General features: G+C 37.6%; 1 protein-coding gene across 3 annotated transcripts in view; it reads left to right on the forward strand.

Annotated features, from left to right (window-relative positions):
• The window catches only part of LOC105294804 (phosphatidylcholine translocator ABCB4), a 68,169-nt gene that overhangs the window by 24,367 nt on the left and 20,650 nt on the right, over positions 1-23,152 (forward strand). For all 3 annotated transcript variants that reach the window (XM_011364164.2, XM_011364175.2, XM_011364184.2), the window contains exons 12-20: positions 775-978; positions 1,346-1,516; positions 6,414-6,575; positions 9,722-9,898; positions 12,688-12,834; positions 14,535-14,639; positions 16,411-16,488; positions 17,755-17,838; positions 18,836-19,039. In XM_011364164.2, the coding sequence (XP_011362466.1) occupies positions 775-978; positions 1,346-1,516; positions 6,414-6,575; positions 9,722-9,898; positions 12,688-12,834; positions 14,535-14,639; positions 16,411-16,488; positions 17,755-17,838; positions 18,836-19,039 (1,332 nt within the window). The remainder of the gene's footprint in view (positions 1-774; positions 979-1,345; positions 1,517-6,413; positions 6,576-9,721; positions 9,899-12,687; positions 12,835-14,534; positions 14,640-16,410; positions 16,489-17,754; positions 17,839-18,835; positions 19,040-23,152) is intronic.

A 23,152-nucleotide genomic window follows, 5' to 3' on the forward strand; every position in this document is an offset into this window, starting at 1 on the left:
ATATAGATTTGTAAAAAGTTTCAAGAAATGTTCGGCCTCACATATAAACATATACAAATTAAAACAAAGCTACCGCCTCATACCTCCTAATTAAAAAAAAATTTTAAATGATAAAACCCAGAGCTGGTAAATTATAGTGAAGCAGATGTATTTATATATTCCTACTGATAATGTAAATTATTAAAATCTTTTTAGAAGGTTGCTTTTTCAACCTTTATTCAGCAAATAATAAATGCCCAACATACACCAGTCATTGTATAGGTAAGCAATTGTTATTAGAAAAGGAAAAAGAAATGGTACTCTCCAACGTGGTAATTCTCTCCTTCTACAATGATTGTCCTTCAGTGTTGCTTAAAGGAAGCCAAATGTCCAGCAGGTGGGAAATGCTAAAGTAAATTGTGATGTAGTACATATAGTAAAACATCATAATGCCATCGAAGCGATAAGTAGACTAGGTAGGTAAATGGACATTTTTATTCAACCTTAATAATGGTAAGCAAAAATAATAGTATGCTAAAAATATATAACTCAATATCGTTTATGGAGAATGATCCATCCATGAAAAAACCGTATATGTATGGCGATAAATATCAAAAGAGAGCATATACTTTTTTGTTTTTATTCTTGTACATTGCCATTTATTTCTAATTCTCATTTCTAACCACTGAAATAAGTTAAATATTAGCTAAGACTTTTTCAAAACAAATGAAAGGGTCTTGATGCTTTAGACATCAAATGGTTTAAAATATTTAATGAAAACAATTTTTTTTTCAGATTAACATTGATGGGCAGGATATTAGGACCTTTAATGTAAGGTATCTGAGAGAAATAATTGGAGTGGTGAGTCAGGAGCCGGTGCTATTTTCTACCACAATTGCTGAAAATATTCGTTATGGCCGTGGAAATGTAACCATGGATGAGATAAAGAAAGCTGTCAAAGAAGCCAATGCCTATGAGTTTATCATGAAATTACCACAGGTACACACTTTGTGAATGTAGTTACCCTCAAAATTAGAATTTTGCCTCATGCGATCAAGTTCTTTCTGCAAAGGTTAAGCTAATAATGTTGGAGATGCAAGATGGCGCAACTTTGCTACGTAAGTCCCTTGAATTAATTATTCAGTCGGAGATTTAAAGAGTATAGCCTGGTACATAAATCATATAAAATTTTATGCAGAGTATGTGTTAGTAGTTTATTAGAATTCAGTATTCATTTATTTTATTATAATTTCTGACTCATTGTGGCAGTAAAAATGAAGCTCCATGTTGTCTTACTGGATTTCTAGACTCCATATTCTTTTCTATTTAAAATATTTCAAGAGCTCCTCCATGTTTTCTGCTGTAGAAATTTGACACCCTGGTTGGAGAAAGAGGGGCTCAGCTGAGTGGCGGACAGAAACAGAGAATCGCCATTGCTAGGGCCCTGGTTCGCAACCCCAAGATCCTCCTGCTAGACGAGGCCACTTCAGCCTTGGACACTGAAAGTGAAGCTGAAGTACAGGCAGCTCTGGATAAGGTCAGTAGATGCTAAACACCTGAAGGACCAGCGGATTGAAACTTTTTGAAAATTCTTGCCAGTGTTCTGCGAGTCTACATTGAAAAGCATAAACATAAGAGCAAATAAAACTCTCTCATTAGACTTTATTGATTTCTCCTTTCTGGTCATATTGCAGAGAGGTGGATGACCCATTAACTGGCTTGCTTTGACTAAGGTGAAGAGAGCTCAAATCCAGGCCTGTGCAATGAGCCACCTATCTTTGATTTTTTCTTGCACATAGGCTATTGCTTTGATCCAAAATAGTTGTGTAAAAATATTTTTTATAAAACCTAGTTACTTAAATACTGGTCCAACTGAAAAACAGTTAAAATACTTGCCTTATTTTGTAGGCAGTAACATCATTTTTATCTATTCACAAAGGTGAATGGATGCCTTTCTGGAAATAAAGTTTAAACTTGTGTGTTTGTCTAAACATATACATAAGCAACACCTTTTAAGGATGCTGACCTCATGTACCTGGGTCAAGTGTTTCTAAATCTCTCACTATCTCTTCAAGCTGAAGCTTCACAAGAAGTCCTTTAATCTTGGGACACTTCTGCAGTTAGTGATGATGTCATCTGTAATAACACAGTATAAAAACTAGAGTCAAATGACACCATATAAATGGATTTCAAATACATAAATATAAAATATATTTGATTTGAGAAAGTTTAGTAATAAAATGTGCAAATTCCTTAACAGGTTCTATCCAAACTACCTGTTGCAATTTTAGGGACAAGCTGTATAAATCTTATTTTCTCAGGAAAATTTATACCTGAATCTTAAATAATTACAACTGCTTGTGTGCTGTAAACTATAGTTAATGAATGCTTCCTGGTTTATCAGATTGCTATTTTGGCTTATCTTAAATCATTTTATGATGATTAATGAGATAATAATTATTTCTCAAAAATTCTTGTACTGAATTATATTGCTTTTGCGTATTTAAAGTCTCAATATTAAGTAACCACATGTATAAAATATAGGAGACAGGTATTTGGTTGGTTAATTAGAAGTGACTTAAAGCAATAAATCATAAAAATTTTATAAATTAAACAATTAGTTTTAACTAAAAACTTATAAATGGGTATTCATGTGTCAACATAGACTTTTTAGTATAAAGTCAGTAGGATAAGAGAGCTAGTTATGGGGGCAAAAAGTCCCATTCAATCCTAGGGCCCAGGGCCCAATACTTTCTAGGATACAAATATTCGATATATTAGCCCTTACTGTGCTAAAAGAACAGGATTATTAGAGATATTGTTTTTCATGATATGGATCCTGCATGTGGCCTTGGAAGTTTTAATTCTTATTTGCACAAGTTACACCACTCAGTTTTAGCAATTTGTGTTCTGTAGAATTATGGCCCAGCAATCAGTTGATAATCTTCCACGCATACACCCAACACATAATGGCTTTTAAAATAGCTGATAAATCTCTCATAATTTTTTAGAATCCCCAAGAAAAGCCATTAGAAGCTTGAGGTCATGGTTAAAAGCATAGGCTTTGGTGCTAGACCAGCTGAGGTTGGAGTCCTGGCTCTGTCTCTTTCTAGCGGTGTGACCTTGGGCATATTAACTAGCCCCTCTAAGCCTGAGGTACTGCAGAAGTAATTGGGGAGAGAGGGAAATATAACGTTATAGGATATTGAAAAGATTAAATGAGATATTGCATGTAAAATTATTAGTACATGCCTTGCACATGGGAAACACTTGATATTGTTAGCTATTACTATTATTATGTTGATTACCTTTACTATGATTATTATTGACTTAATTGACTGCCGAATCAGTTACCTGTTGCTGCATAACAAACTTTCCCAAATTCAGATGTAAAACAATAATTCTGTAGCTTGGCTGGGTGGATCTGCTACTATTTTCACCTGAGCATATGGCTACATTTACCTGGAGGGTTGATTTAGCTAGAATGGTCCAAGATGGTCTCATTCACATATTGGTTGTTGGCTGGGCATCTCATGTGGCTTCTCATGATCATACTTATGTAATAAGCTAACCCGGTTTCTTTATGTGGAAGTCTCAGGCCAGTGTACCCAGAGGCAGGAGCTGTAAGATATCTAGAGGCTTAGACTCCAGAATTTATACCATGTCACTTTCACCACATTCTGTTGGTCACAGCAAGTCACAAGGCTAGCCCAGATAGAAGGAGAGAGGAAATAGATTCCACCTCTTGATGAGTGAGCTGTAAAGTATCTGTGACCATATTTAATCTTCCACAGCACACCCTCTGCCACAATTGTTTACATTTCTCCCACATGCAAAATAAATTCACCTCTTCCCATGACCCTCAAAAGCTTCATATATTTTGACCTCAGGCTCACAATTATGACATCAAAATCAAAGTCCCATTTTTGAAGATCTGTATGTGGTCCAGATATGGATGAGATTCTTCACATTAAGCTCATTTTGATCCAGAGACTATGAACTAAAGAGACAAGTTATCTTCCACACATACACCCAACACATAATGGTGATTCAGGGACAGGATAATAGTAATAGACACTCTTGTTCAAAAAAGAGAAGAATGGGAAGCACACAGCAGTTACTGGTTCATAGCAATTCTAAAATGCAGTCAGATACATGTTGCCAATTACCCACTGCTCCGGGAAAAGGTAATGTTCCCTGATCGAGGCCCAATTTTGCCCCCTAATAGTGGGTTCTCTAAGTCTATTGTTCTCCTTGGTTTTGGGCTCTATCCTCTGGGCTCCTGGATCCGCCTTCTGAGAGGTCTTTCCTTTTACAAAAGAAATGGCTTGCGTCTGCAGCTAACTAGCTTTCTCAGCATGCTTTGTGCCCATAGGAATTTGGGACCCAGAGGCCACTTTACATTTTGAATTTTTCAATCTCTCTTTTTTAAAATTTTTTTCTTTTTCTTCTCAATCTCTTTTAGTCAAAGCTGATGGGCTCTCTTAAAGACTTTGTTTGCTTGGAATCTGACTGTGGTTTATTCAAGTCTCCAAAGCTACACCCATTATTTTTTTTTAAGACAAACCTCTACTTTGGGCTGCATGTGAAACTGCCATGAGAAAACCCTTACTTAAGAATCTTAGAAGCCTTTTTATGTAGCTGAGTGCGTGTACTAGAATCTGCTTAAATCTTACAGAGATTTTAACCAAAAAAAATCTTATACTCATATCCTGATTTGATCTTTGGCCTCGTTTCACTGGATGACTAAGACTTCATTTTCCAACCCAGCAAGTACTGATCTTCTGTGTTGCCTCTAAATTTACCTTGAAAAACAAATAGCTTCTTCTTTAGATCTTCTCATACCATACCTTATCATATATAGCCATTGGAATCCAATTGGCATTTCCAACATTCTATTTAGAGCTATCTGGAATCTCCTTAACTAAATGTACAAGTTCATTAGATAAAATATCTTTCTACCAAGTTACTGCAGGAAAACATTTTTCCAGTTATTCCAAGGTTACGTAATTTTTCCAGTTATTCCAAGGTCACCCTCTTTCTAGCCTCCGAATAGCAATTTCCTTACTTTTCTTCCAGTTTCCACTAACAATATCAACACCTCCCTTCAGCCACTGACTCAGATCTCAATCCTAAAGCCAATGTTACATGTTTTAGGTTTTTGTTACAGAGGCATCCCAATCTAATTACCAATTTCCATATCAGCTTCTTTAAGCCAGAACTAAGTGCGTTGGCTGCTGTGGTTCCTCTGTTGGTTTCACCTGGTCCCCCTCAGAGAGCTACTTTCAGCTCAGGGTTAGCTGGGCTGGAACATTTAAGATGGCCTCACTCAAGTGCCTGGCAGTTGATGATGGCTGTGGCCTATTCTGGACATTTCATATAAATCGAATCATACAATATGTAGTCTTTTGTGATTGGCTTTTTTCACTTAGGATGATATTATTAAGGTTATCCATGCTGAAACATGCATCAGAATTCATTTTTATGGTGCAATAATATTCCATTGTAAATTTACACATTTTGTTCATCCTTTGATCAACTGATGAACATTTGAATTGTTCCCACTTTTTGCTGATTTTGAATCTAGCCTCTTGTTTTTAATTTATATGTTTAACTACTTAGGTGAATTAGGTTTTACTCTAATAACTATCTTAACAATGAGGTTTTATTGCCTCAAAGTAGAAATAGTCTTAAGAAGCTATTGGCCTAATAGGACTAATAACTATCAAGAACAGTAACCATAATTAATGACATAACATGAATAATTTGATGAGCATTTTCCGGTGTTTAAATGCCAGTTCAGGAACCTACCAAGCCAACATGTGAGTTCACTGAACTATGTAGAGGGGTGATTTGTAGATTTTAGCATGCATAGAAAAATCACCTGGGGCACTTATTAAAAATCGGAGTTACTGGCCCCACTCCAGAGATTGTTATTCAGATGGTCTTTGAAGCACATTTCGAACCATTCCAGATCCCAAGGTACATTTTTACCTAAATTGCTTTCATATTATCTATTAGAATTACAGGTATAATCAGGCACTTCAAAAGAAACCTACAGAAGTGCTGTATGTATCAACAACTCCTCTAACATGGTTCTGCTAAAGTCACTAGTATGCCATATAACTCAGAACTAGTATGAAAACACTTGAAAAGGGTCAAATCTTTTCTTGTGTTTCTTGAGTAAAGACTGACACTACTTAAGCTTCCAGAGTTATTAATTCTCATATTGAAGGGATTGGCCTCTTGTCTGGTCCAGAGCTCGTCTCGCTTTAACCTTCCATAGTTGAATGATGCTTTTGTGCTCTAATCGCATGGGGAGAGTTGGCTACTGTCTCATCAACCACAAAAGTGCATGATTGTGTGTGCATGTTAATCGGCAGTGCGTTGACACTGTAAACCCACTGCTCCACATTTGTCCTTTTCCCCTTTAGGCTAGAGAAGGCAGGACCACCATTGTGATCGCACACCGATTGTCTACAATCAGAAATGCAGATGTCATCGCCGGGTATGAGGATGGTGTCATTGTGGAACAAGGAAGCCACAGTGAACTGATGAAGAAGGAAGGGCTGTACTTCAAGCTTGTCAACATGCAGGTAGGTATCTGCTTCCCAGGAATGGTTTCTGCTGTTTGATCCTCAATGTAGTATTCTTTACATAATTAAAATATTATGCAGCTAATGTCATACTGAGGAATAAGAAATATTCAGGAAGATGCCTAAAAGTATACATTTGGGACTTTAATTCAGAATCAGTGTAAGAATCCTGAGAGGAAGGTGACGGGGGAGGAAAATAAAGGAAAATGTCAAAAACATTTTGAACTTATTGCTTAGGACAGAGATTCTTAATTGTCCGGGGAATGTGTTCAAACAAGTCCTTTCCACCGTAGGATTAGGGTGGATTGGGGCAGTGGTAGGGGGAAGAGGGCAATGCCAGGATCTCTAGTGGTTGGGGGACATTCTGTGTGATTTTAAAATGCTTCCCATGATGATCCTAATAAAACCAATAGCAAGATTCATGGCTATAGGAAATGAATACAAGCACACCTCAGAGATATTGTGGGTTCGATTCCAGACCACAATAAAGCAAGTATCCCAGTGAAACAAGTCATAATCTTTTTGCTGGTGGAGGGTCTTTCCTTCAATTTGTAAAAATGTACTATCTGTGAAGCACAATAAAGTGAAATGTGATAAAACAAGATATGCAAGATATGCCCATAGTTTGTTTTTCTTAAAAAAAAAAAAAAAAAAAGAACAGTTATTCACTCTAATTCCTAAAAAAGGTGATATTGGTAATAATTGATTTGTCTTACTGAAAAAGACATTTTATTGTGCTTATTTGCTTGAGCAACTTTTCAAAACAAATACACCGAATACATTTTATCTTATAAACATGATTCTTATATTTATAAAAATATATATATTTGCTTTGATATATAACTGTAACTAGTATACACATACTTTTTTGTTGTTCTTTTTCCTTAACCTTTTAGATATACATCATTTAAAATGATCATTTTAATGAGTTCTTAGCAGTCCATTAAATTAATGTGTAATAAATTGCTTAATCATTTCTCTAAAGTTGAATACTTAGTTTGTTATCAGTATTTCTCTACTGTAAATATGTGTGATTTTGGAGCACACATAGGTAAAAAAAAAAAAAGTTGACAAAAATTTGCTTCATTTTCTGACAAATAACTCCTCTGAGCCTCAATTTCCACAATTTCTTATAACCTACCGTGTTATAAGATTAAAAAATAAGCACTGAATATACTAAAAAAGCAACAACAAAAAAAACACACATACTTTAAAAGGGTGAATTTTATGGTATGAGAGTTATGTCTTAAAAGACTGTTTCATTTTTAAAAAGCACCTGAACAAAAATAGATGCATGAGAAATGATTATTATTGAAATTTGCAGAGTCTCCAAAGTGAAAATATCAAATGAAATGGTAGAAAGTTTTATAATTCTTGCTTCAACTTTCCAGAGAATGTTCTCCAGCAGGAAGAGATTAATCACAATGTCTTTGCTAATTGCTTTTATATGGCCTAGCTATCACATGGTCTCTATCATTTCACTAGTTACACTATATATATATATCTGTGGTTTTGCCTGTGATGATATGTTGGGTCTTCAAATGAAGTAACCACTTTCGCCCCTAGCTGGCCTATTTCTGTGCCCCTGAAAAAAATGACCTTCCACTCCCCTCGGGACTTAGGCTGGGGGACTGCCAAAGGGTAAAAGGACAGCTCTGACCTTTCTATATCATATTCCCTAAGCTTTCTTCCCAAGGAAAAATTGTACAATTAGAGACTGAACAAGTAGCCTGATGTGATAGAAAAGGCCTGCCACCAATTAAGCAATGGCTTTGGGCAAATCATTGGGTTTTGTTGTCCTCACTTGTTAAATGAGCAGAGACTGCACTGATCACTGATGTTTCTACCAGCTCTGGTATTCTATGATTCTTAGGCCCTTTGAACCTCTCCACTTTGATGCCCACACCTTTCCCACTTCTCGTTTGGGGTTTTCCTTAACTTGTACTTGTTGGTGGAGATGAAGGAAAGGGCTGTAGCGATCTCGTTTGTTTACAAATGCTCAAGCTAATGCTGCTTCCTTTTTTTCAAACTACAGAGACCAAACTAGTATTAATACAACCTTGTCTTGTTTTTGTTTCTAAACAGAAATGATCACTGGTAGCAGTGTGGTATTGGATGGAAGTGAGGTTGCAGGGATCAGTTACAAGACTAAGTCTTTAGTCTAGGTTGGGTTTGGTTGGGATATGATATAAAACAGTTTCAGTCATAAGCAAGTAAAGAAGTCCACCAAACAGAACATATCCTTGTAGTGTGGTTCAAGGTACACAGGCAACATTCTGTTAGGTGTTGAAAGTGCAAATGGAAAGCTAGGATCAGATAATATGCAGAGATCAAGATAGGCTGCTGATTGAGTTGGATGACATGATCTGAAGGGGAGGAGCAAGAACAAGACAGTACTACAAGGACTGAGGTCCTGGACAACCCATTAAGATGTGTACTTGGACATGGAAGAGCAAACAGGGAACCAGACTCAAAATTAGACTCTACCAAGGTTGGCTTGATGTTCTCGCCTGGCATTAAACTAGCTAGGGGTCCTTAAATTCCCCCTTTCCTCTCCTTTAAGAAGAGAATTGATTCCAAAGCCGGCATTGAGACTGAGCCTACAGGTCGAAGTGTGGTTCTGAGAAGGACTATGAGGAAGAGAGATGATGATTGCACTCAGCCAATCAAGGAAATCAGTTTAATTGCCTCCTATTGGGAGTGACTAGATTTTTCTTATTTGTAGCTTCAAAAGTGAGCCTTTGATAATATTTCTCCTTATTCTTTCTCCCTTTCCTGGTGGTCATGCCTTGTTCTCTGGATTCTTACATATTGAGGAAATTCCTACATACCTGCTGGATGATGAAAATTTGCCTTTTAGTTTTAGAAAACACTTTTATACTCTAATTTTTATATTATTCAAATTGAATTTAACTTTTCTATCGTTTTTAACTTTTTTAAACTTCCATGTGTTGATACACTTCTTTACAGTTTTTCAGCTAATCTTGATTAAGATGGTGTTATGGAATCTAAAAGTCTTGACACAAGTAATATTGGAAATAACTTTATGGTTCTAAGCTTGGAAGTTAGACAGATTTGGAAACACACACACACACACACACACACACACACACACACACACACACTTTAACATTTTCTTCTTTCAGACATCAGGAAACCAGATCCAGTCGGAAGAATTTGAAGTTGGACTAAATGATGAAAAGGCTGCCATGGGTATGGCCCCAAATGGCTGGAAATCTCACCTATTTAGGAATTCTACTCATAAAAGCCTTAGGAATTCACGAAGGTATCAGAATGGCCATGATGTGGAAACCAACGAACTTGTAAGTTGTTTTCACATAGATTAAATCTTTTATTGTGTAGTTTTACTGCTGAAATTTTTAGCCTTACAAATATGTTGCAGGCATAGGTGATTCCTATTGTGAGCCATACTCTTCTTGAAAAAAGGAAATTTCAAATTTTAAATGTATTTGACAATGAATTGAAATCAATTCCAATTAAAATGGATTTCCAATAAAAAAAAATCCAAAAACTTAGTCTTTGTGTTAGATGTTTAAAATTAAAATTAGATATTCCATTCATCTTTGAGATCTAGAGATAAACACAGACATACCTCTGAGATATTGTAGATTTGATTCCATACCACTGCAATAAAGTGAGTTGTAATCCTTTTAGGGTAGAGGTCCTGCCTTCAATTTGTGAACAATACAACATCTATGAAGCACAATAAAGCAAAGTGCAATGAAATGAGGTATGACTGTAAGGCTAGTCTAAAGTAAGATGCCCTCGTATTGGCATACTCTATCAGGTAGAATTACATTTGATTGCCTATGCTAGGAAACCCAGAATAACACCAATTTAAGAAATTAAAAGTTTTTATTTCTCTTTCACATGAAAAAATCTTAGGGGTGAGAAACCCAGGACTAGAATGGTAGCTCTGCTGTTACCAAGGATGTGGGCTCCTTTCATCTTTGTCCTCACTATCTGGCATGTGGCTTCCATCTTCAGTGATATAAAATGGCTCCTGAAGCTCCAGTCATCACATTCATATTCCAAGGTCTCCGTTATGTGACCTAAATCTTCTATGCCTGATCAGACATTGAGTTCAACACATGCTGAGAATCTGATATGTGCCGGGCATTGGACTAGTTTCTAAAGATATGAAGATGTAGTCTTCACCTTTTTTTTTTTTTGCCTGACACCATTAAAAATATAAATATATGCAAAGCCCCCACCCCCCAAAAAAGCTCACACATTAGAAAAGGAGACATGTAAACAAACAAAAGAAACAAAGAGAGTTTCTTAAAGCCCCACACCATACATTTATATACATGTGATTGGCAATAACTCAATTACATGGCCATACCTAGCTACAGGGGAGGGTAGAAAATCAAACCTTTTGCTATATGTATTGCTCCTCTGAATTAGATTGGATTTCTCTTACTAAAAAAAAGGGAGAGGAGAATGGCCAGAAATAACAAAATTGTGCATTCTTTAACATTTCTCACCTGAAGACTTGAGATAGTAATTCAAATTAATAGAAACTTTTATAATAGAGAGGAATCAATTCCTAGAAAAGATATTTTCTTATTTCAAGAAATGGTTTGAAAATATGTTTTGATGTTATTTATTAATAAAGGCTGAGTTTATTTTTACTTTTGTGTTAGCCTGAAGAAACTAATCCTACTGAGAATTCATCTAATCTGGTTTGCTCTGACTATAATATTATTTACTGCAAATATTATAAGGGTTGTCTTAGAGGTTTTAATCTTGATATATTTATAGAAAGAAGAACAACAATTGTACTATTGTGGAGCTGAATTATCACAAGAAGATAAACACTTTCCTCCTTTTTTGGCTATGAAAGTATCCACTTTTCAATTCCTCATTTATCTTGAGAGTTATGCTGCGAAATCATTAGTCTGGTATTTCAGATGAGCACTTCTCTTGGCTAAAAGCAGAGAGAAGAGGCAGAGACAGAAAATGCCACAATCAATTAAGGCTGTCTTAAGTACCGTCACAGTGGGATAAACAATGTGCTAAGGGGAGGGAGAAATTAAGTCTGATTAGAGGGACCTGGGGAAACCTGTTCGTGTGTGGTGAACAGCAGCCTGAGGAAAAGGCTCATTTATCAGGCTGGAGACCAGGACTTAAAGACATTGTTAACTGGGAAGAGAAAAGCACATCAAAATACTGAGAAAATTGGTGATTTGAAAAAAGAGGGCTAAGTACAACCTACTACTATGTTCTTTTTCACAGAGACACAAAAACGACCTATTTAAATGACCATATGGCTATGAGATTTCTTAGGCAGCTTTTGTATCCAGTTTAATGTTAAACTACCTCTATAGTCAGGATATTCTCCTTTATGTAACCTATTTCTTTCATGTCTGACCAGACATTGAGTTCAACATTTCCTGAGAATCTGAGATGTGCTAGGCATTGGACTGGTTTCTAGGGATATAAAGACGTTGCCCTCACCTTTAAAAAGCTCACACATTAGAAAAGGAGACATGTAAATAAACAAAAGAAAAAAAACGAGCTAAGCTACAAGATAAGTCTGTACAAGGAACAGTGGTAAGAGAAAAGCGGCATAATTAATTTGGTTTTGTGAGTTGAACATGTCACAGAAAAGGCAGCACTGAGCAGGGTTCTGGGGGTGAAGAGACTAGGTCCATGTCCTCAGATTCATAATGGTGTTCTACATTGTAAGGACACTTACCTGTCTATTCATGGGTATCGCCTCTTTTGACCCCAACATCATGCCTGTATTGAGTTGGGACTTGAATTCTAGTAGATTTTGTAACCAGATCTTGCTTCTCCTCACTCTGCTGAGGCTGGAATAGAACTAGACTGATCACACCATAAAGAGTGCTTCTTGGGTGAACAATTCATACTCTGTGCTCATATGCTGTGTAATCAGTGAACATTGTTGACATTTTATAATATACTGTCCTACTCTCTAGCATGAAGTTTGCTGTAGCCCGGTCATTCTCTGCACCTAGTTTGCAAGTTTCTTTAGGGGGATGCCATTGAGATGGGCTCCTTTTCTATGTCGACAAACTCTGGAGCTGTTGTTGTGTTATCACCAGTCTATCCTGATATATTCTAGGATGAAAATGTGCCACCAGTATCTTTTCTGAAGGTCTTGAAACTGAATAAAACAGAGTGGCCCTACTTTGTGGTGGGAACAGTATGTGCCATTGCCAACGGGGCGCTTCAGCCAGCATTTTCAGTCATATTCTCAGAGATGATAGAGGTAAGTTTGAAAACATCACTTAACAGCTTGCATTAATTCACTTCATTTTTAAATCAGTCCTCATGACAGCTTCACTACTGGGTCCATTTGGGAGTAAAGTAGCCTCAAATTAAACTAAGCCAATGTTTTAAATTTTCTTTTGAGGAAAACTGTGAGGTGAAAGAATAAATAGCCTTTGAACCATTCAAAGTTATGGTATTAATGAAATTATAAACTGTAAAATCAGTGTAGTCATTCTAATGAGCTGTTCATTTGGGTGAAACTGGTATCAGGCAGTGATCTCCATCCCATTTGTGGAGAGAAGATGCACGTCTCACAGGAAGGCTGGGATGGGGTGGAGGAGGGAAGAGTTCAAGTCACACGTTTAAGAGGCCAGGGTCTGGGCACAGAGCAGCCTCATCACTTAATAGCTATGCAGACTTGGTCAAACTGTACCTCAATTTCTTCATCTATAAAATAAACTCACTGCATAGGATGACTGAGGATCAAAAGAGATTATATAGATAACCGTACGGAAAGCATTTAAGAATGTCTGCCTCATAGTAAATATTCAAAAAGCGATAGACACCTCATCATTATTTTAGCAATCTTTCCGAGGCTTGGAACGGGGAGGGTCCGAGACTGAGAAAGAAAACTCATATTATCCAACTGTTAATTTCTTTGGGGGATATTTATAGGACGTTGTCAGAAATATCTAAGGTTCCATAAAACCCAGCATTTGTATTGTATAACCTTAGTCAACCTTTAACATTATTTGGAGAGACTTTTTTGTTAAAGATGAATTCTTTTCCATCATGTTAAGAATTTGTTATGCTTGTGACATTGGATATTGGTCTACAATTAAGACCTCAAGCCCAAAAATAAATAAATTAGAAAAGATCCTTCAAATGTTTTTAAATTTAAAAAATAAAGCAATTCATGGCTCTCTTGCAATTCAAGAGCTATGTGGACTATATCTATATTTTGGGGTATCTACTATGTGCAAAACACTGCTCCAAACCCTGGAGACATAGCAGGAAATAAAATAACCAATTCCTGTTCTCAGTTTACTTTCTATTGGGATGGACATACAACACAGAGAACAAAAGAAAATATATAATGTGTCAAGGAATAATGAGTGTTTTAAAAGCAGGATCTGGCAATGGAGGGACTGGAGATGGGGCTGCTGTTTCATGTAGATTGGTCAGGAGACGCCTCCCTGGGCAGAGGCCCTGCGGAATGAAGGGTGGAGGCCTGGGCCCAGGGCAGGGAGGAGTTCAAGTTGAGGGAACAGTGAGTGCAGAGAAAGAGGAACAAACACCAAAATGTACAGCCACAGACAATCCATGTGCACGGTTTCAACCCATGTTAAATACACGTATTCCTCAAAGTCACAGAAACAGAAATAGGATAGTGGTTCCGATGGGGCTGGAGAGGGGTGATGGTGAGTTGCTGTTCAACGAGTTCCCATTTGAGATGGTGAAAAGTTCTGGAGACAGATTGTGGTGAAGGTTGCACAACACTGTGAATGTACTTAATGCCGCTGACTTGTATAATTAAAAATGGTTAAAATGATAATTTTATGTTATGTATATTTTATCACAATAAAATAAACCACATATTTCAAAGCCTAGTTTTTAAAACATGATGCTCAAGCCACCGTTTATGGGAGGAATAAACAAGGACCCTATAATCTGAGTATTTGAAATGTTCTTTTGTAGATTTTTGGACTGAGGGATGATGAAGTGAAGCAGCAGAAGTGCAACATGATCTCATTGCTGTTTTTAGGTCTAGGAATTACTTCATTTTTTACTTTCTTCCTTCAGGTAGGTACCTATGATTTGGTCTTCTCAAGTCTACATTCAATTAGAGAATATAAATTAATTATCTATTAATTAGATTTAGCTATTTTTAATATAGATTAATTAATTATCGATTAATCAAGACCTAGTGGAGTTTTTAAATCTTAGACTGAAATGACTTGCGGAAACAATTGGCACAGGGCATTTTGAGAGGGCAGAATCCAGAGCAAAAGGAATTGTAACTTCTCTGTGAGCTAAATTATATCACGTTATAGGTTTGCCCTCAGCAAACATTTATTACCAAGGAAATAGATTGGAGTTCATGGGAGAATGTAAGAACCAGTTAAACGCAACTAGTTGTAAACTGGAAAAATATCAGTGCAGTAGCATGCTCTTTTTTGTTGTTAACTCTTAACACAATATCGAGTAACTTCTCTGATTTTTTCCCCCTTAATTGAAAAACTCTTCGAAAGAACATACATTATTTTGCACTTATTTATTTATTTAATTTATTTATCTGCCTTGAGCGTGATTTATTGGTGGCCTGGCAGGTGGCTGAAAAGTCTGCTCTGGGCTCTCTCTGCCTGCCCTTCAGCAGCCTGACACGTCCTCTATGAGGCTGGCAGGTGGCACAGGAGCCTGGCTCTTAGGCGTTGGTCACATTCATGGCCTCTCCTGGTGGAGGTTTTCATGTGCTGATGGCCACTGAACTGGCCAAAATGAACTAGCAAACCTTGCTCTGATTGTACTTTTCTACCTAGATTTTTACCGAATATCTTTTGTCTATCTCAGTGAGCACTGCACAGGCATTTCCAATGCAATTCATTAAGTCAGCAAAATTTTTCATAGTCAGGCCCAGCATGCTTCTCTGTTACCATTACTGAACCAATGGTAAAAGTAAGCCAAGCTTTTTTATTTAGAAATCATTGCCTTGCTAGTAGCAACTCAATGATCCCATCCAACCCCAAGTCCCAGTGTGTTTGGAAATGGAGCTAGTTACATAAATATATTTTGGAGACTGCATGAACAGGGGGCTGATGGAGAGAACTGTGGTACCCACACTGGCCTTGAGCAATCTGCCGGCGAAGGAAGTAGAAGACTGGGCCAATCTAGTCCTGGACACCAGGGGCTCACTCACCCTGGGCACTGATCACGCATCTTCCTGGCTTAGTAAACACTTCTGGTGTGTCCTCCCATCCATCCCAGGTGCCCTGAAAGAAAACCCAGCTGTGGACATCTGGGCTACTCTCCAGTATGAACGTGATAAAATTAGAAAGTGGGAAATTGGGGAGGAAGAGTGGCCTAATTGTTCTCCAATCTGAGAGCAGGTGAAGCTGTGGCAGAGAACCAGCCAACTCATTTGAAGCTTCTTACTACAGACTTCCTCTCTCCTGCCACATTACATGAACCAAAATATATTCCTGCATAGAATATTAACTTCTATTTTGACTGTTTTGTTTAAAATATCAGGAACACACTGAAAGTTGTAATTAAATACAGGATTGTTCTCACTGAGATGTTGTCACTGAAAGTTTTGAAAAGGAAACCTATTTAGAATGGTTCAGAAGCCAGAACTGGACACTTTTAAGGGTTTTGGTCTTACGGTTTGATTATATACTAATGATTTTGCAGTATATGAATTTTAAATGGGGTCTTTTAATTAGTATTTGGTCATAGACTTTTGTTATTTGAATAGTTGATTAATACATAAGTAATGCAACGTCAGTGTGAATATACTCACTGTGTCAGAATACTAGTGGTGATCAAAAAGGACAAGAGTTTTTTTTTCAACTAGGGCTTCACGTTTGGGAAAGCTGGCGAGATCCTCACCACAAGGCTTCGGTCAATGGCTTTTAAAGCAATGCTAAGACAGGTAGGTGTGTGCCTCTCCGTTTTTGTTCGTGTGCTGTAGTTCCTGTTGTTTCCCACGCCCCCACCCCAGAGTGTTCATGCAAGGACTGGTCGGGGCCCTCCAACTTGTCCTGGTCCTTCAATATCCAAAGACCTCTCAGAGTTCTCATGGGAATAGACTTAATTTAGGTAGCATTTTGGCTTATTTTGTGACTATATCCACGTGGGTACTACCATTTCAAGGACCTGTATCTCTTCTCTGGATTCTATGCAGGCCCTGGTGAGTAATTTGAGACTCCAGAAGACCTTTAAACATAGGAAAAGGTGGTTGGTAGTATTCATGTACCACAAGCAACCATACTAACTATAGGTTTTCCCAAATGGTGGTAACTGAGTTTTGTTTCTGTCTTTGTTAAGCTCTGTTTTCACATTAATTCACTTGTTAATTCACATAATTGTTACCTACTCTGTCCCAGACAGTATGCTGGTAGCTGGGACTATAAAACGCATTATCTGCCCTCTAGTGCAGGATGTGGGAAAATGTACAAATACAAATTCTCTATTTTTATAGAAAAGGCTTAAGAGAGAGCCAGAACATTATTCATCCAATTGACAGGAATTGATTACATTCCTATTTGTAAAATGGCACATAGCAGATATCATAGTTTAGCAAATCGGAGTTTACAAAAGTTTTACTAGTATCTTTTAAACCGTTGCTATGTAGAGAAAATTATTTTATATGAAACTAAAAGACTGCAGGTGAGTAGCTTATAATAAAATCATATCTAAGATACACTCTTAATTTTGTTTAAAACAAAACAAAAACCTGCTGAAAAACCAAGGCTGATTTTCTTATGCCTAGAATTTATAAGAAAGAGCCACATCCAGCACAGCACCACCACCCTCTATAAGAGACACCTCATATCAGGGAGGAAATGTTTCTAGTCCTAGCTGTGGCAATTGGGTGACAGAATGCCCACATGTACCCACAGCCTCAGGTGAAACTGGCAGGGAGCTCAGCTGCAGTCTGGGTAAGCCCTACCCAGACCCCATCAGTGGTACTGTCCCTATCACAATGGAGCAGCCTCGGGGCTTGGATCCTAATAGACTCCAAGGGTGTGTGCTCAGAGCAGGGACCAGGGCTCTATGCTGCATGGGAGGGCTCCCCTAATGCCTGTACCCAAGTTAAATGTGGATTTTTCCTCAGCATTGAAGGTTTGAGAAATTTCATGATTTTCTTTGCTTGTTTGAATTTTGAACTAATTTAAAGGTGTATTTTGTACCGTAGGACATCAGCTGGTTTGACGATTATAAAAACAGTACTGGTGCACTTTCTACAAGGCTTGCAACTGATGCCTCCCAAGTACAAGGAGTAGGTAGACTCTACTACTGTTTTTCTTTAACATGGTTTTAAATAAACGTATGGTATAGCTGCATCCATTAAGTTGCTTTCAGCTAGAAATTACAGAAAACTCAAACTTGCCTAAACAATAAAGAGGAAGATTAGACTTCAGGGTTGATTGATCCACTGGCTCAAATATGTCACAAAAGACCCAGGTTCCTTTTGCCTCTGTTGCTCTGAGTGGCTTTTAGTCCTCAGCACTGGCTTCATCCTAGGGCTTGTTCCCTCATGGCCCTAGGATAGCTGCCAATAGCAACCAGCATCCCCAGCTTCCTCATTTCCTATCCAGTAAAAGAGAGTACACACCTGTACCTCAACCACCGAACACCCTTCCCATAGCTGTTTTGGGCTAATTTGGGTCATATGCCTGACCCTGAACCAATAGCTCTCTCTGGGTAATGCCATGCTCTCCCTGGCTTGCCCCCTCTATGCCTGGAGCTGTGGTCTGTTACAGGGAGAGTCAGCCGCAGTGTTCACTACAACAGCCTTGTTTTCTGAAAGGTATAAGTAGTAATTCATCTTTATGTATGCTTTACAGTGAATGGTTTCTTAGGATATGTACACTTTGTAACATATGGTCTCGGAGTATTTAAATTTCTCTCTTATACATTTGAAGCCAATGGTCTTTAAAATGACCGGAGTACACTGGGGTTAGTTTCCTCTGTAAACTTTGCCTTCATGAAAAAGCGTGTGTACCCTATAGCCTATCCTCAAAACAGAGCATCTGATTACTCAATTCTGTAATGCTGAATTCCTGTGGGCAGGGGAGGAATGAGAAGTGAAAGGCATGAACAAAGAAAAATCTGCAGAGCCTCATGAGTTAAGTACAAGAATTTTGGACTTATTGTAATGAAAAGGAGCAAGGTTAGCTGGAGGCTCAAAACCCTCTCATCATTCTAACCAGGAAGCCTAAACCTGCAGCTCATGGATTTGCAACTTAAAACACAACTGCCTCTCTTTCTTCCAGGCCACTGGGACCAGGTTGGCTTTAATTGCACAGAACACAGCCAACCTTGGAACTGGTATTATCATATCATTTATCTATGGTTGGCAATTAACCCTTTTGCTGTTATCGGTTGTTCCAATTATGGCTGTATCAGGAATTGTTGAAATGAAAATGTTGGCTGGAAATGCCAAAAGAGATAAAAAAGAACTGGAAACTGCTGGAAAGGTGGGTCAAATAAGGCTTCAGTAAGTATAAGTATTTTTAGACATGTGTTTCATTTGAATTGTTTATTACAACATGCATGTTTTAATAGTTAAATGTGCTTACTACAATTAATAATCGTCAACGCTGCGTGAAATAGTTTACTGTATTAATAATGCCTAGAACTTGAACATAGACTAATGTAAAGCATCATTCTCCAACTTTTTTGGCACCAGGGACCGGTTTCGTAGAAGACAATTTTTCCACAGACCTGTGGTGGGGTTAGAGGGCGGGGATGGTTTCGGGATGATTCAAGAGCATTACATTTATTATGCACTTTATTTCTATCATTATTACACTGTAATATATAATGGAATAATTATACAACTCACCATAATGCAGAATCAGATGCCACCAGATGCAGCTCTACAATCGAAGTACATTAACTCACTTGCCACTATAAAGCCTGCCACCAGATGCAGATTATCTTTTGCCACTCACTGATAGGATTTTGATATGAGTCTGCAAGCAATTGATTTGTTAGGTCGCTGTGCAGTCAGATTTTTCTGCTAATGTTAATCTGTATTTGCAGCCACTCCCCAGCTAGCATCACCTCCTCAGCTCCATCTCAGATCATCAGGCACTAGATTTACATAGGGAGCATGCAACCTAGATCCCTCGAATGCGCAGTTCACAATAGGGTTTGCACTCCTATGAGAATCTAATACCTAATGATCTGAGGTGGAGCTGGGGTGCTGATGCTATTGATGGGGAGCAGCTGCAAATACAGATGAAGCTTTAATTGTTGGCCTGCCGCTCATCTCCTGCTGTGTGGCCCAGGTCTTAACAGGCTACTGCCCAATATTGGTCCATGACCCAGGGGTTGTGGGTCCCTGATGTAAAGCTTTTAGCACTGAACATATGGTTATCACAAAGAATTTCTGAATTTCCAAATTTCATTTTACCTTTTACTTTATATTCTGATGCCATCATTAGGACAAATGTTACCCCTATTTAACAGAAGGAGTCTTTAAGGCAGAGAATGCAAGTGAATTGTTCAAGGGATGATATTTACTGGTACTTAAGAGACAGTGTTTTTCTTGGCTATGGTTTCTCTAATTGAGGTGGGCAGCCACCAGTTGGTAGTAATGCTTCGATTTGTAGTCCTAACTATAATGGCAGTTGGGCGAACACTTGGGCCTTACTATGTGCCAATTATTCTAAGTATTTATATGCTCCAACTCATTACGTCTTCGCATTATTCCTGTAAAACAGGTACTAATGTTACCCCAATTTTAGAAATGTGGAACTTGAGAAACAAATTAAAGGCATGGTTGAGGTTCAAAGCTCTTTATTATACAGCCCCTTTATATATGTTAAGATGTGTATAAATCTATATGTAAACATTTTATTTACATGTACATGCATTTAAATGTTTAAATGTATATTACAGCTAGGAAAATTTAACTCTTATTTATGTAAATATTATCCTTTATTGAAATATTAGGAAGTTAAGCAGTTAATGAATATAAATTGTGATATAGTTTCTATAGCACAACAATTTACAAAGCCCTTTCACAAACATTTCTGCAACTGGCCTTTGCTATAGTTATGTAAATGGGACAGATAACATCTCCACCTCACAGAGAAGAAAGAATTCATAGGTTGAGTGACTGCTCTAGGTATGTGGCATGTAAGGGGTGAGATTAGGATTCCAACCATGCGTATTTCCACCAAACCAATTATATCCGATGAAATCCTTGCCCCTTCTCTCTTAACCAGCATCAGCTGAGTTCAATGCTGTGTCAGTCTCAACCTCGGTTTCCATCAGAATGCTTCCTTCTCGTGTTCACCCTGTATCCTCTCCTGGAGGCAGAGATCTCCAGGACAGTGTATGGTTCCCAGACTTAAGAAGTCTTGGATGTCCAAAGTTCTTGAAGATCCTGCTGGCTACTGGCTGTGGGTATTTTAGGGCGTTATTTCCTTGGCTTCCGTTTGTCACAACTGCCGAAAAACAGCCTTTCATTTGGTTTCCTTTCTCCTTCTGAACCCTGCTTCTTTTCACTTTTCAGAAGGGAAAATTGTCAGTAGTTAGAATGAAGATAAATTTTTGTTAGACTAGTTACATGAAAGAAAGCATATTGAATCTAGTTGAGATAAAAGAGTCTTAATGCTATTAAAAATGGCTAATAACACTAAAAGTTGCCAGCATTTTAGCAGGAGTAGGGCAGTTAGAATTGAGCAATATATCAAACAAAAAACACGTTGGGTTATTAGTCTTGGCCTTGCTACTCACCATGTGTGATATTGAAGAAGGCCCCAATTTCTCTAGTCCTCACTTTCCACTTTTATGAAATAAGAAATTGTACCAGGTAATGTCCCAAGTTCTTTTCAGCTAATGAATACTTTGTCATTCCAGGGATCAGAGAATGACTAACTCAGATTGGTCAGCCTGAAATTATTTTTAGTAGCTACTTGAACCTAATAAGGTGTTTTTTAAAAAATATATATGAGCAGTTGGAAATTTTAAATATTTTTTAATTATATATATTTATTATTATTATTATTATTATTGTGACATTGGTTAACGAAATCCAGTAAATGTTCATTATCAGCAATTTAATCATAGTTCAATATTGTTTACTTAGTCAACTCTTGATTAACACAGAATAATAGAAAGAAGTCTTGGAAAACTCTCTACATCACTGTTTTTTCAAAATGAAAAGTTGTCATTTATGTGAGTGCAGAGTAATCATGGTTAAGTACATTGGGATGTGGGGTGTCTCTCCATTTTCATTTTTCAAAAAGGGCTGTGTAACGAGGGTGTTGTTGGCTAGCCTGGGAAGGGGGCGGGGTAGGCTGCATAGCAACCTTCTTGACACAGGCCCTGCCTGATTACTGCGTTTAGGGACCTGCAGAACCAGAACTAACCCTTAAAACAGTTAATCAAGAGTTGAGTGTAAAGTCATTAATAACTAGTTTTTCCTCGTGTAAAATTACAAAGCAGGGAGAGTAGCAAAAAATAATGGGTTAAGAGCATGTACTTGGCATCAGATAAACTGATAAAGAATCCTCGCTTGCCTACTTATTAACTCAAGAGCTTTAGTCAAGTCATTTAACTTTTCTGTGTATCTGCTCCTTATCCGTGGAAACAGGAATGATAATATTTACTTCACAAGGTTGTTGTGAGACTAAATGAGATCATCTGGGTTAAATGAGGTAATACTGGACATATAGTAAAAGCTCAATGAGTATTCTCTATTATTACTGTCAGATTTTTCATTTATAATAAAGATATAAGATTTTTCAGCCAAATATCTAAAGTAGCAAATATCTTGCTTTCATCTAGTTACAGAAGCTGAGAAGTGAGGTAAAAGTTGTAAAGTTAATAAAACAAAAACCTAAAATTAAAATCTTAAGTTTCTTGTGCTAATGGTGTAGATGACAACTGTCAGTCTATGATTTAGACTAACTAGCTGTCACAGACAATTAACATTACTCCAGGTTGGTTTGGCTGTCTGAATCAGAAAACTGCTCTGGCTGGTTTGGATAAAAGGGATATGATGTAAGGACACATAGAAGTACAGGGAATATCCATGGTTTGTTTATGTTACCGGAAAGTCAATAGCATCTCCTATTTTAGAGCTATAAGCTCTATTGTCTCTGGGGCTCTCTACACAGATTGCTGGGTCATATGGTAGTTCTATTTTAAATTTTGAGGGACCTCCATACTGTTTTCCATAGTAGCTCTCTCTTGCTATATATTCAAATGTACTCTGGTGACCTTAGCCTTTGAATCTACAGGACTTCTTTGTCCAAGCAGTTGCCTTAAGTCCAGGAAACAGAATCTGATTGGCCTAGATCAGTCAGGTGTCTGTCCCTGGTTCAATCAGGGATTTAAGGCAGGGTCATGTTATTTACAATTTGAATCATCTTTCTAATTATGGGCAAACAATTTCTCTAGGGAGGGATATACTCACAAAGGAAATGATTGACACCTCCAGCGTACCCTTAGAAATCACTTAGTCTAATTCTCTAGGAACCTACTCTATGAAGAAAGCAAAGCCACATAGGGATGTGACTAAAGCCAGTTAAGTTATATTATACTTAATACTTATATTAAGTAACCGCTTGGTG

The sequence above is a fragment of the Pteropus vampyrus genome, unplaced genomic scaffold (assembly GCF_000151845.1).
Source record: "Pteropus vampyrus isolate Shadow unplaced genomic scaffold, Pvam_2.0 Scaffold4, whole genome shotgun sequence".
NCBI lineage: Eukaryota > Metazoa > Chordata > Mammalia > Chiroptera > Pteropodidae > Pteropus > Pteropus vampyrus.